The sequence below is a fragment of the Thalassophryne amazonica genome, chromosome 2 (genome assembly GCF_902500255.1).
Source record: "Thalassophryne amazonica chromosome 2, fThaAma1.1, whole genome shotgun sequence".
In the NCBI taxonomy this organism is placed as follows: domain Eukaryota; kingdom Metazoa; phylum Chordata; class Actinopteri; order Batrachoidiformes; family Batrachoididae; genus Thalassophryne; species Thalassophryne amazonica.
Genome location: NC_047104.1, coordinates 40525226 through 40539790, shown reverse-complemented (window position 1 = coordinate 40539790; position 14565 = coordinate 40525226). Strand labels below are relative to the sequence as shown.

At 40.4% G+C, this 14565-nt stretch overlaps 1 protein-coding gene across 1 annotated transcript in view; it reads left to right on the top strand.

The window, feature by feature from the left end:
• The window catches only part of LOC117523722 (neuropilin and tolloid-like protein 2), a 107049-nt gene extending 93122 nt beyond the window's left edge, over nucleotides 1-13927 (top strand). Inside the window, exons 9-10 of the mRNA XM_034185323.1 lie at nucleotides 4801-4931; nucleotides 12129-13927. Coding sequence (XP_034041214.1) covers nucleotides 4801-4931; nucleotides 12129-12869 — 872 coding nt within the window. The 3' untranslated portion in view covers nucleotides 12870-13927. The remainder of the gene's footprint in view (nucleotides 1-4800; nucleotides 4932-12128) is intronic.
• The last annotated feature ends 638 nt before the right edge of the window (nucleotides 13928-14565 follow it).

Here is a 14565-nt window from a genome sequence, read left to right as displayed (position 1 = left end):
GGACAGCAGGAGGAGGAGTTGCAGCAGCGCCCTGTGCGCGCGCTTCCACCCGTGCGGTGAGAGCCTCCATCCTGCGATTGAGAATAATATTCTGCTCGGTCATTAGATCCAACCGAGCAGTGAAGGCGGTGAGTATTTGCTGCAACTCACCAACCATGCCTCCCGCTGGCGCCTGTGCACCCTGCTCTTCCATTGGTTGTTCAACAGATGGTTGACGCCCCTCGGAATCCATGACGTTGGCCGAGATATCCTGTTGGGAAAGTGTAGTGACACGGACTCACAACAGGGGGCATAAGTGAATGGACAATGGATGACTCAAAATTACAACACTTTACTGTTGTGAAACGTGCACAACGAAATACAGACAGATGCAGAATTTGGATTACAGTCAAATGTAAGAGGGTGACGTGTGGGCAGGCTCGAGGATAGGAGACAACCGTCCAGAGAAGAGCCGGGCCCCACACGATTTCCACTGCCACCGGATCCGGAACGCACCGGAGTCGCCAAGTCCTGAATCCCCAGGTGGCCACCGTCTCCAGCTGTCGGATCTGGTACTGCTGGCAGGAGGCAGAAAGACAGTTAAGGGTTAGTGTGTGAAAACACACCCAGTAAACAGTCAGCAAAAAGCAGTTCTTCTCCAGGTGGGAAAAACACCTCCACCTCAAACACAGTAACACAGTTTGTGCAGAGCCTGAGAGCTACTTCTCTTAGTTTGACGTGCAGAGCGAAGTCCGTCACTCGTCACGCTTCCCAAACTCAGTGTCCAGCTGCAAGTAGGATCCTCAGGTACTCCTGCAAAGACTCAGAAAATTACGTGCGTTTTGGCACAATCACGGCTGAGAGGTTTACCTATAGGGTAGACGATATCTCGGCAGCGAGGTGGAGTTGCTGCCCGGCTTTTGAGGTGATGATGATGAGTGACAGCTGGTGCTTGTTGATGAGTGACACACAGCTGTCACTCCCGGATGCTCCGGCGCCCTCTCGTGTCTGAAGCCCGCACTTCAGGCAGGGCACCCTCTGGTGGTGGGCCAGCAGTACCTCTTCTTCAGCGGCCCACACAACAAAAATATCCAACCGGTAATCAGCCAATCAGTGCATGCGTAGCGTCGCAGCCATACAATAAATCTGTTTAATATCGTCACTATATTTGTCATAAGCAGGGTATACTTGCTTTCAAGATCAAGTTAGAGTCTACATTTTTATTTAAGATGCTCAGGTCCGACAGTAATGTTTTCCCTTTTCTTTTTTTAGGAGGGTAGGGGACTCCTATGGGTGCCTATAACCTGGCCTGGAGTTTGGTTGGATTCCTGAGTAGTTATAATGTTACTGTGGTTTACTTAAATTGAGAACACTTCATGTCTACACACTTAATTCTCTTTGTGACTTTATCTGGAACATTTTATTCCTGTCATTTAGGGATGGGGTATGGGTGGACAAGCTGTGCAATTTTGACTTTTTATCACACTTATTTCACTGTCTGTTTTTCTTTCTTTTTCTTTCTTTCTCTCCTTTTCCTCGCGATCAACCTAGTCTGTTAGTCTATGTGCCAGTCCCTGCTATCCGGACTTAAACTGGTTACATGGAATGTCCAAGGGATTAGTCACATGATAAAGAGGAAAAATATATTGACACATTTGAAAAAACAGAAAGTGGACATCGCATTGCTTCAAGAAACTAGGTTATCTGATATAGAACACCTTAAACATAAGAGAGAGTGGGTAGGCCAAGTTTATTTTTCTTCTTATTTACAAAACAAAAGTGGCACAGCAATTCTTATGCATAAGAACTGCTCATTTATTTTAGAACATGAAGAAAAGGATACAAAGGGTCGATTTATCTTGATTACAGGATTTGTACACAAATATCACGTTACTATTCTCAATATTTATGCCCCAAATTGTGATACACCTAAATTCATTTTGTATATTCTTCTAACCTTTAATAATTATTGCAAAGGCCTCATTTTTTGGGGGGCTGGAGATTTTAATTGTATCATGAATGGCTCCTCCTCTGCCAGTATCTCAAAGCCACGATCATCCAAACTCAACTGTTTGTGCCCAGACACTGGGTTAATAGGTGTGTGACGAGAAATTAACCCTCAAGTGAGAGACTATACATTTTATTAACACCCTCAAGGATCATATTCCAGACTTGACTATTTTTTTTCATTCCTACCGATTCCTACACTTAGTACAGGACTGCCACATAAACTCTATTATACTGTATTGTCTGATCATGCCTCTGTGCATTTACAGATTGACCCAACATTTAGCATCCCTAGAACTCCAACATGGAGATTCAATGAACAATGACTCTTTTTACTTTTTTGTCCGTAATGGCTTGTCATAATTCTGGTTTGAGAATACATCGCTACAGTTTCTCCTGCTATGATATGGGATACCACTAAAGCTACCATACGCAGTCAGCTTATCTCGTATATGTTCCATCAGAAGAAAATATTGGAGAACAAAAGGAAAACCCTTGAGAAGGAAGTCTGAAATCTACAAGAACTACATAAACAATCACTCAGTGTTTCAAATTTAAAAGTACTGGTGGCCTCAAAGACTAAACTCAATATTGACCACATGTGCCATATTCAGAAGTTACTGCTCTTCTCTAAACAAAAGTATTAAGAATTTGGTAACAAATCCAGTTGATTTTATTGCCTATCATTTGAAAAACCAAAATACTGACCACTGAATCAATATGGTAAGGACATCCTGCAGTGACGTTTCTTGTGACCCTTTTACCATCAATGAAATATTTAGAGATTTTTATGCTTCCCTTTACTGCTCCCAAAGGCCTGATTCTAATATCACTTCCTACCTTGATAACATCTCATGACCTGCTGTTGTAGAGGAGAATCGTTCCAACTTAAATTCTGAATTCACACCAGAGGAAGTCTGGGCTGCAATCCAAGCCATGCCAAATGGGAAATGCCCGGGCCCATTAATGTGCTTAAAATCCTTTACTCAGACCCAGTAGCCAGTGTCAACGCTAATGGCCTGGTATCTGAAGGTTTCTCTGTGCGTAGGGACTATACAGTCTTAATTATGAACCGCTGTCTCAATGACAAAAAGTGATATTACAATTTGCATAGATTTTTTAAGTTATTTCAAATTAACATTAACTCAGTTGAAAGTTGAAATAATGAAGTTGAAATAACTTTTAAAAATCTATGCAAATTGCTACATCAGTTTTTCTCATTGAGACAGTGGTTCCTTTTTTAGAGTGTAGACAGGGGTGGCCTTTATCACCTCTATTGTTCACACTGTTTACTGAACCTTTAGCTGAAGCAATAAGATCTAACCCCGATATTACAGAGATTGCAAGAAATTAGAAAAATCACATAATTGCCCTTTTTGCTGATGTTTTCTTGCATTTACTGAACCCTGAAAAGTCCGTTCCAGCTGTTTTGAATTCTATAGCCTTATTTAGCACCTAGAATAGCCAGAATGGCAAAGACTCAGCCAATGATCAGTTCCAGGGTGATCAAAGAAGGTCTAAAGTTACCTATGAGTACTGTAACAATTAGAAGACGACTATGAGAAGCCAAGCTATGGACAAGAAGCCCCCGCAAAGTTGAAAAAAATGTGCTGAAGAGGATACAATTTGCCAAAAAACACATTGAGTGGCCTAAAGAGAAATGACACAACATTTAGTGGACTCATAAAAGCAAGATTGTTCTTTTTGGGTCTTGGGGCCACAGACAGTTTGTCAGATGACCCCCCCCCCCCCCCCCCCCCAAAACTGAATTCAAGCCACAGTACACTGTGAAGACAGTGAAGCATGATCATGATATTGGGATGTTTCTCATACTATGGTGTTGGGCCTATTTATCACATACCAGAGATCATGGATCAGTTTGAATACATCAAAACACTTGAAGAGGCCATGTTGCCTTATTCCAAAGAGGAAATACCCTTGAAATAGGTGTTTCAACAAAACAATGACCCCAAACACACCAGCAAGCGAGCAGCATCTTGGTTCCAGACCAACAAGATTAATGTTATAGAGTGGCCAGCCTAATCCCAGGACCAAAATCTAATGAAAAACTTGTGGGGTGACATCAAAAATGCTGTTTGTGAAGAGGAACTGTGGAATGTAGTCCAATCGTCCTGGACTGGAGCACCTGTTCACAGGTGCTAGAAGTTGGTTGACTCCATGCAACACAAATGTGAAGTAGTTCTCAGGAACAGTGGTTATACAAATAAATATTAGTTCAGTGATTCAAGTATTTTTCAATTCATACAGTACATGTTTGAGTTTGTAAAGAAAAATGTAGACACTGCTATTTTGTGAACGACCTACTATTCTTTTTTTCTTCACTTTCTGCAAAATAATAACAAATTTAATACATTTTTCTTCATGTTTTGATTTGGAATAGAATGGGCAGTGTTCACAATGCATTTGTATGTATGGAAATAAAAGCTATTTTAAGGATTTTGAGCTTTACTCACTTTTTTAAACACACTGCTATTATTTAGAGCACAACTGTATGCCATGATTTGGCACTATATAATATATTTGTATCTCTCTTTATACACAGCAGATTTTGTTAAATTAACACTGCATAAAGTGTATATGGTGCCATTCATAATAGTGTGAAATCAACTAAGTCAAAACAATTAGATGATTCAATCAAGTCAGTCAACATGAATGACATTAACTTACACTATGATAGAATTAATTTAATGGTATGAGAGTTGATTTAACACCATTTTGAGTGACACTGCAGAAATGTGGGTTAGCTTGTCTTTTGCATATTTTTCCATCATGTTTTTTCTCTTCTGTCTCTAGAAAAGCGTTCTAAGGGGCTCTTCCATCAGATCACAAAAACCCATGGCACAGTTATTGGTGTTTCATCGGGTATAGTTCTGGTTCTGCTTATCATATCAATCCTGGTCCAGATGAAGCAGCCGAGGAAGAAGGTAGTTTGTTTAAAAATAAATGAATAAATACTGTAGATAAATTTAAAATTTGTTTTGCTCTGTCGGTTCCTTCTTGAGTAAAAATAAACCACACAGTGTTAACATGTCAAAATATTTCACAGATTCTTTTTTAGAACTTTTAAAGTGTGGTTTTAACACTCTTCGTCTTAGACCTTGCACTGTGTTGGAGTTGTTTATCAGAGCTGATCATGTCAGTGTTCACTGAACTCTCAGAAGTGTATTTTAACCCGGGCAATGAAAATACATTTAAAAAAGTGATACAAATGCTTCTGCGGAGCATCTGATACAAATGCTTTTATATCAGCATCTGATGCAAAAGCATTTGTATCAGATCCTGGAGATTTCATTGATGATACTCTGACAATATTGAATCAAAACCAGAGGGTGATGGGTTGAAACTCAATCTAAGGTATTTTGTCTGTGGTATTCCAATAACAATTCCAAACAATTACAATTTTAATTCTGAATCATGTAAAAGTACTCTCTAAAATTTTGGAAATAGACCTTCATATATCATAAGGTAACACTGTGAGTGTCGGAAAGATGGAAGCACTAAACAGTTAACATTTTAACACCAACAAAAGTGTAGTGTATACTCGTGAAAACTGGTGAGAATGATATAGACTCAGGAATATTGTTAGTTACACTGGGAGTTGAATTAACACTGGCTGTTTAGCTGTATCTTTGTACATTGCATCAGAAATGTGTTGATCACTTTATAAGAATAGATTTTAAATACAAGCTGTATTTCTTGCAAGTCCCATGAGGGACCTCTTACTTAAAATGTAATTTTTCTTTTTACTGCTTACAAAATGTGTGCAATAGATCCATATCACAGACTGTGCTTGTCATCTTTGCATTTGATTGATTTATAAAGTAGATTCTTCCTTTCAAGAACTGGGGTTCGACCAGTTTCTTGCTGAGATGGTTCCAGGACCCATGGTGGTTCCACAGTGTGGTGGATGTTACATGAGCACATACTCCCAGACCCGCTACTGTTTTTGTGTATACATACATTTTTTTTCTTTTTGTGTATACATTTTTAAGAAACTTGTACCAAAAAAAATCTATTTTGTTCATATTTTAATGATGCAGTATTGTCCAGGTTGAGGGACACACGCTGGTGTCGTGTATCAAAGAACATCACCGCATCCACCACACTATGGAACCACTCACCAGTCTTTGGCACTGAGACAGCCATGTGTTGGATCATGAAACGTACCACAAGACCAAGTAGTATGCCTCATCTGAATCTCCCTAAACAATCAATGCTTTGACAAAAACTTATTCCATTGGTACCCAAAGATCCAACAAAGACTTGGAGTACCAAAGACACCCAGTTGTTGCCTTCAGTCACTGATTAGTATCCAGGTTGTACAACCATACAGTAAAACAGGAAGCACCAGGACCCAAAAGCCTGGAACTAGCTTTCTCTTTCAATAGTATTGACATAAACACCTCAGTCCAAGAACCTCATCATTAAAAAAGCTCTTCCCAGATGTCTTTCGATCTCAAAGGCTGGTAATGTAACAAACAGGAGACTTTTATTTATTTAACCATTTAATTTAATTTTAATTTATTTATTATCACATTACTCACACAGACACACACACACACACACACACTCATCTTCAACTGCTTATTCAAGATCAGGGATGGGGGGACTGAAACCTATCCCAGCAGTCATAGGGCATGAGATGGGGTACACCCTGGACAGGACGCCAGTCTGTTGCAGGGTCACATACAGACAAACAAATACATTCACACGCACAGGCACACCTACGGACAATTTATAGTTTACAGTCCACCTGCAACATGCAAACTCCAAACAGAAAGGCCGCAGGTGGGAATCAGCCCCATGATCTTCTCCCTGTAAGGCAACAGTGCTAACTACTAAGCCACTGTGCTGCCCCAAATCACATTACAAGAATGCTAAAATGTCACTTATATCTTTATGAGGTTTTTAGCCCAATATGATATTAAATCGCCTATTTGCATGGCTGCACTGCATTAATAGCTGTGTTAGCAACAAACGAGTACAAGGACAGGTGGCCTAAGGCAAAAAGAGAAGTGGCAAAAGCTAAGGAAAAGGCATAAAGCGAACTGTACATGAGCTTGAACAAGAAGGAAGGAGAAAAAGACTCCTACCGATTGGCCAGACAAAGGGACAGAGCTGGAAATGATCTGCAGCAGGTTAGAGTGATAAAGGATACAGATGGGAAAGTGCTGACAAGTGAGGTAAGTGTGTTGAGAAGGTGGTGGGAATATTTTGAGGAGCTGATGAATGAAGAAAATGGGAGAAAGGGCTGGATGATGTGGAGAGAGTAAATCAGGAAGTGCAAAAGATTAGTAAGGATGAAGTGAGGGCAAATATGAAGAGGATCAAGAATGGAACAGCAGTTGATCTGGATCTAGATCCAGATCTGGATTCTGGAACTAGGTTTTGGGGGGTGATCTGGATCTAGATTCAGTTCACCTCCGAAATTCAGTGGAGTCTTCCATGCCCTAATATCTATCTGTGGTGAAAATTTGGTGAAAATCTGTGACGTAGTTTTGATGTAATCATTGAAACCAGAAATAAAGTGAAACTTGATCCAGAATCCGGATCCAGATCACCTCCAAATTTTAATGGAGTCTTCCATGGCCTAATGTGTATCTGTGTTGAAAATTTTGTCAAAATCTGTGAAGTAGTTTTTACGTTATCCTTCAAATCGTATATAAAGTGGTTTTGATCAAGAATCCAGATTCGAATCCAGATCACCTCCAAAATTTAATGGAGTCTTCCATGGCCCATTATGTGTCCATGGTGAAAATATGGTGAAAATCCATTAAGTAGTTTTGACGTAATCCTTCAAAGCCTATATAATGTGACTCTTGATCCAGAATCCAGATCTGGATCTGGATCACCTACAAAATTCAGTGGAGTCTTCCATGCCCTAATATCTATCTGTGTTGAAATTTGGTGAGAATCCAGTTTTGACGTAATCCTTTAAAGCGTAAATAAAAATATAAAGTGAAATCTTGATCCAGAATATGGATTCAGATCCGGATCACCTCCAGAATTTAATGGAGTCTTCCATGGCCTAATATGTATCCGTGGTGCAAATTTGGTGAGAATCCGTGAAGTAGTTTTGACATAATCCTTTAAAGCATATATAAAGTGAAATCTTGATCCAGAATCTGGATTCAGATCCGGATCACCTCCAAAATTTAACAGAGCCTTCCGTGGCTTAATATGTATCTGTGGTGACAATTTGGTGAGAATCCGTGAAGTAGATTGAGGTAAACCTTCAAAGACTATAAAAAGTGCAACTTGATCCAGAATCTGGATATGGATCCAGATCACCTCCAAAATTTAATGGAGCTTTCCGTGGCCTAATATGTATCTATGTTAAAAATTTCTTCAAAATCTGTGAAGTAGTTTTGGCGTAATCCTGCTAAAAGTAATTCTTCAAAGTGTATATAAAGTGAAACTTGATCCAGAATCTGAATATGGATCCAGATCACCTCCAAAATTTAATGGAGCCTTCCATGGCTTAATATGTATCTATGTTAAAAATTTTGTAAAAATCCGTGACATTGTTTTGGCATAATCCTGCTAACAGTAATCCTTCACAGTGTATATAAAGTGAAACTTGATCCAGAATCCGGATCCAGATCAACTCCAAAATTGAATGGGTTCTTCCTTAGCCTAATATGAATCTGTGGTGAAAATTTCGTCAAAATCCGTGCAGTAGTTTTGATGTAATCCTGCTAAGAGACAGACAGACAGACAAAGAAACACAGGTCATTTTATTACATCCTTGGTGTACGTAATAAAATCTTGGAAAGTGAGGAGGATTCATGAGGAGTGGAGAAAAGTGTGCTGGTTTCTATTTTTATGAATAAGGGTGATGTGCAGAGATGCAGTAATTACATAAGTATAATATTGATTAACCACAGCATGAAGTTAAGGGAAGGAGTAGCAGAAGCTAGGCTTAGCAAACGGGGAAGATGAGCAGTGATATGGTTTGCGATACGGTATGAGAAAGAGCACTTCATATACCATGTTTGCTCTGAGAGTACTGATGGAGAAGTATGGAGAAGTCCAGAAGGAGTTACATTGTGTGTTTGTGGATTTAGAGAAAGGTTACAACAGGCTGCCAAGAGAAGAGTTATGGTATTGTATGAGGATGTCTGGAGTGGCAGAGAAGTATGTGACGGTAGTGCAGGACAAGGATGTACAAGGATAGTGTGACGGATTTGTTCAAGGTGGAGGTGGGATTACACCAAGGATCTGCTCTGAGTCCTTTCTTGTTCGCAATGGTGATGGATAGGTTGACTTATGAGATCAGACAGGAGTCCCCATGGACTATGATGTTTGGAGATTAATTGTGATCTGTAGTGAGAGTAGAGAGCAAGTTCAGTCTCACCTGGAAAGGTGGAGATATGCTCTGGAGAGAAGGGGAATGAAAGTCAGTAGGAGCAAGACTGAGAATGTGTGTGAATGAGAGGGAGCCCAGTGGAATAGTGCAGTTACAAGAAGCAGAAGTGGTGAAAGTAGATGAATTTAAATACTTCGGGTCAACTGTCCAAAGTAATGAAGAATGTGGCAGAGAGGTGAAGAAGAGTGTACAGGCAGGGTGGAGTGGGTGGAGAAAGATGGCAGGAGTGATTTGTGACCAAAGAATATCTGCAGGAATGAAGGAGAATGTCGAGAAGACAGTTTGTTGTACAGCTACAACTATTTGTATATTGTATGGCTTAGAGACAGTGCCATTAACAAAAAGACAGGAGGCAGAGCTGGAGGTGGCAGAGCTGAAGATTCTGCATTTCTCTTTGGGAGTGACAAGAATGGACAGGATTAGAAGAGCATATCAGAGGGACAGCTCAGGTGGGACGTTTTGGAGACAGTCAAAGAGGTAAGATTGAGATGGTTTGTACATGTGCAGAGGAGGGACCCAGGGTATATAGGGAGAAGGATGCTATGAAACTACCACAGACTTGATGTCAAACCAAGTGTGTTTTTTTTATCATGAGGTACAGGTACGTCTGGGGGTATGTGTACTATCCTCAGCCTATCTGTGAGACATTTTCAAAAATGAAAAGAAAAAAAAAACTTCACATCTTTTGCTGATTTATAAAAATTCAAATGGCATAGAATAAGAGTAGAATGTCATCAACAAACGCCTGCAGATGGAAGATTTTCCTGAAAAGGCCACACAAAGCCCATGGCTCAAAGTCTTATGAAGTCATATTTTATTTATCTTGAGATCTCTGTGACGATCTGAAGATTTTGCACTGCAAACACTGAGAAAGCAGTCTCCCTCAGCAGCTGGACACAAGTCTTTTGTTGACCAATTCCAAATCACCTGCTGGAGTCAGTGGCTGCAAAGAAAACCTGCACCCTCTTGGCCCTTTCTGGAATACTTTGGACACAGGTTTAATGGGTGTGTTTTAATATCAGGTGACCAAAGCATATACAGTGGTGTGAAAAGTGTTTGCCCCCTTAAGTTTTTACATGTTACATTTTTTTAGGACATCAAAAATAAAACAAACAAAAAAAATCAGGCTTTTTATTTTATAATTTCTAAAATTATGCCCTTCAAACTCGCAGTGAAAAGTAATATCTACATATTGAATTAAAGAAATAAAAATACAAAAGCCAAATTGATGGTGTGAATAAGTACGAGGGTAGGCTGAAAAGTTCTAAGGCTCACTATGATACAGTTAATGCATTAACTGTATCATAGTGAGCCTTAGAACTTTTCAGCCTACCCTCGTAAGTGCCCCTTTTAGTATAGCACATGTAAACCATCACTTTTACATCCAGGTTTCTTCGGACAAGTCAGGGGATGGATGCATGAACATTCCCAAGGCACTGACTATGTCTTAGTCTTTATTTGCATGAATTATGAAGTAATACAAACAGTATGGCACTCTAGGGTAAATCTGTGCTGCATAAGAAGATTAGAGAGGAAAGCCACCAAGAAAGCAGACACAAGTGAGAAATTTTCTGGCAACAGTGGTTTTGTACAGAGCCCTGGAAATGTCATCGCAAAATGTTTTGTTATATTGTGCGCACGTTTTAAGCATTGTTTGAGTAAAACAAAGGCACAATCTACTTAAACGTGGCCATAATTTGTAAAACATGCATTCAATATTGTTGTGACACATAAATGTTGGCTATTAGTCAACAAACCAGGAGACAGTGTGATACATTTCCCTATTAGAAATTGATCTGGTCAGAGTATATCATCATGGTTTAGGCGCACAAGGACATACAGAGAACTGTAGCTGTCCAGCATGGCATCATCTGGAGTTTAAGCACATTAAAAAGGATGCTGAGGGCGAAGCGTCTCCCCGTCGTGAGGATGACAATTATAGGTCATATTTTGGATTTCATTTTGAACGAAAGGAAAACGTGCGCATGTTTTATTAATTCAAGGGCTCAATTAAAGGAAAACATGCACGTTTTATTAATTCGAGGGCTCAATTAAAGGAAAACATGCACAGGTTTTATTAATTTGAGAGCATGTTTTATTAATTCGTGGGCTCAGTTAAAGGAAAACGTGCGCACAAATTATCATGGCCAGAAAAAAATATCACTTTAAGTGACCTCTCCCGGGTTCCGTAGTTTTGAACCACCAGGCAGTGGCCACCAAAACTCCGAGGTGAAGCAAGAAGGTGAAGTTTGTATTCTGTTTATTGCTATTTTGTTTAATGGGTGTTTTCAGTTCAGTTTCATTTTGTGTGTGTGTGTGTGTGTATATATATACAGACAGTAGTGTGTGGCAGCCATTAAATACCACAAATACACTGTGCTTGCTGGTCTGTGGTGCAAAGTGCATTCTGCTTCCAGGTGATACACATTTGCATGAGCAATGCACCTGGCCACACCTCATTTGAAGACCAACACGCCCACTGTTGCACAGATGAGTGCAATTCTACTTGTGACATCTGCATCAGATGGAAACTACCGGTACTAATTCTGCTTTTGTTGCATTTCAGCTTTAGCTGTTTTGCACTTAGAGGAAGTTTGATTGTTGAATACTGTGCAAAACCCATTCTCCAAAAACAGGTCTTTGTGATACTAGACAACTGACAAAAAGCATGAGCTTCATACTTGATGATTTGTGACATTTGTAACTAAGGGCTTGCAAATAATTTGTCTGAATGGTTCTTGTTGTATTCAAGGTTGTAGCCCGCCGGCCTGGTGTTTTCAACAAGGCAGGCTTCCAGGAGGTCTTTGATCCACCCCACTACGAGCTCTTTTCTCTCCGGGACAAAGAGATATCGTCAGACCTGGCTGACCTGTCCGAGGAGCTGGACAGCTTCCACAAGATGCGACGTTCCTCTACTATGTCCCGCTGTGTCCACGAGCACCACTGCGGCTCACAAGCCTCTGTTGCTACTGGTAGTGGCAGCATGAAGCACAGCCGCACCACCCTGAGTTCCATGGAGCTGTCCTACCACAACGACTTTTCCAAACCACCACCTATGAAGACTTTCAACTCCACAGCCAGCTACAAGAAGAGCTGCTACGGCTACAAGCAGCACTCACAGACTCATGAGTGTGACCAGCAGGTCATTGAGGATCGCGTCACAGAGGAGATCCCTTGCGAGATCTATAGCCGTGGAGGAGGAGGAGCTACAGGTGGAGGAGCAATAGGAGGAGGTGCAACCGGAATGGCAGGAGGAGGAATTGGTGGAGCAGTGGGTATAACGGGCGGAGTGGCCATGGGTGGAGGAATGGGCATGGCGGGTGGAATGAGCATGGCGAGTGGAATGGGAATGGCGGGTCCTAGCGGCATTGCTGGAGGCATTGGTGGTGGTATGGCAGGAGCCTGCGGAACCCTCACTATCCGTGGCAACAGCGCTCGTAACAGTACCACCATAGTTGACCCGCAACAGCGTTCCATGTCCATGGACTTTTAGGATCAAGAAGAAGAGAGAAGATGGAATTCATATGGACCTCGCATTCCACTTATGGAGTAGAAGAGGAAGAAGAAGAGAGACCAGAACAGTCACACTCATCATAATCCTCTTTGGTCCCATCTTCTGGCTTTACTCTCTACACAAACCTAAAAGTATTTGGGAAGAAAAGGAGACAAGAACCACAGAAAAAAACATCCCTCACATCAGGAACGTGAAGAATGTGGAGTAAAGTCCTGGAGTCACTGATTCTCTCCTTTCATTAGACATTAGTAAGAAGAACCAGACTTCTGTGTTTCTTTAGAAGATAAGGAAACCACCTCGGTGCATGGAGAGGAACCAGTGAACGATGTCCTGGACTGATTTTTATTCTTTAATGATTTTTTTTTTTTACATTTATCCACCTGCCATGCACAGTTATATGATATATAATATATAGTGCGTCTTTAATAACTTATTTCAGTCTTTCTTTTTTGTCGGTGTACTGTACTGTTAATACCAGTATATATCCAGCCTCATGACAATGCTTGGCTTTTAACTCTTTAATGTTTTTTAAATTGTTGCTCAGATGATTTGACGACGAGGACGTGATGCCATCGAGTGTGACGAGAATGAAGCCACTAACTGATGGCGATGCTAAAGATTTGATATTATTATTATTATTATTATACTGATGTTATAGTCTCCGTGGTTACCTCACACATGCACAGAAGGTACACTTTTGAGCACATGAACAGACTGGTTTTGGTGTGAAATTGAGAGACTGTTTCTGCTCTGTTTGCTTCATGGGCATTGAGGATATGAGAGATCAATACCAGAGAATGAAATCTTTACTTGTGAGACACAAACTGAAGCAAAATAGCAAACTTCTCACTCCTGAACTCCACCACATCTATGAGAAAAAGAAAAAAAAAACACCTATCATTTCTCAAATTCTGCCATGAAGTGACACTGTAAAACAAGCACAAACTCTTTTCCTGTCTATCCTCGATGAGACGTTTGATTTAAAACACTGGTTGTATAATTTTATTCTCTTGAATTAAACGAGCGCCTACTCACTTTCTTGTGTGAGCTTTGCACTTCGTTATTTAATAATGAATTTAAATGACGATCAACCCACACACACGTTTTGGCATCATTGCAGAAGTGATAAAATATGGCATATTTGTGACGTGGATAGAAAAGGAAACTTTCTATGAACTTCCCAAAACATTTGACAAGACGGCTGAAAGCAGCCATACACTTTTATTGTATAGCTGATTAGCCCGCTGTGGTGTTAGTGTTCTAATTCAACATGGGACAAATTACCATCATTTTTGTTCCAAGTGAAAGCTTGAAACCCCAACCACAAACGTGTTACACCGCCAATTAACATTAGCCCTACATTCACAACATGGATACAGTAATCATAGAGAGGGAGCACAGCTGCCTACCTTTATGCTTTGCTCATTTCTGTTCTTCTTCTTTTTTTATTTCCCCTAAATTTGGAACCTGATGGCTTTGACTGTTTTCTGCTCCCCCACCTCTCCTCCGCTTCGCTCATGACCATAAGTCAAGACTAACCCAATTCACCTGGGTGACCACATAAACATTGTGTATCACTTTTTTTTTTCTTTTTTTTTTGCCGTTTTGCACATTTAAAAAAAAAAACAAAAAACGTGCAGGAATTATGGGCCAATATTCCTAATATTATGAATGA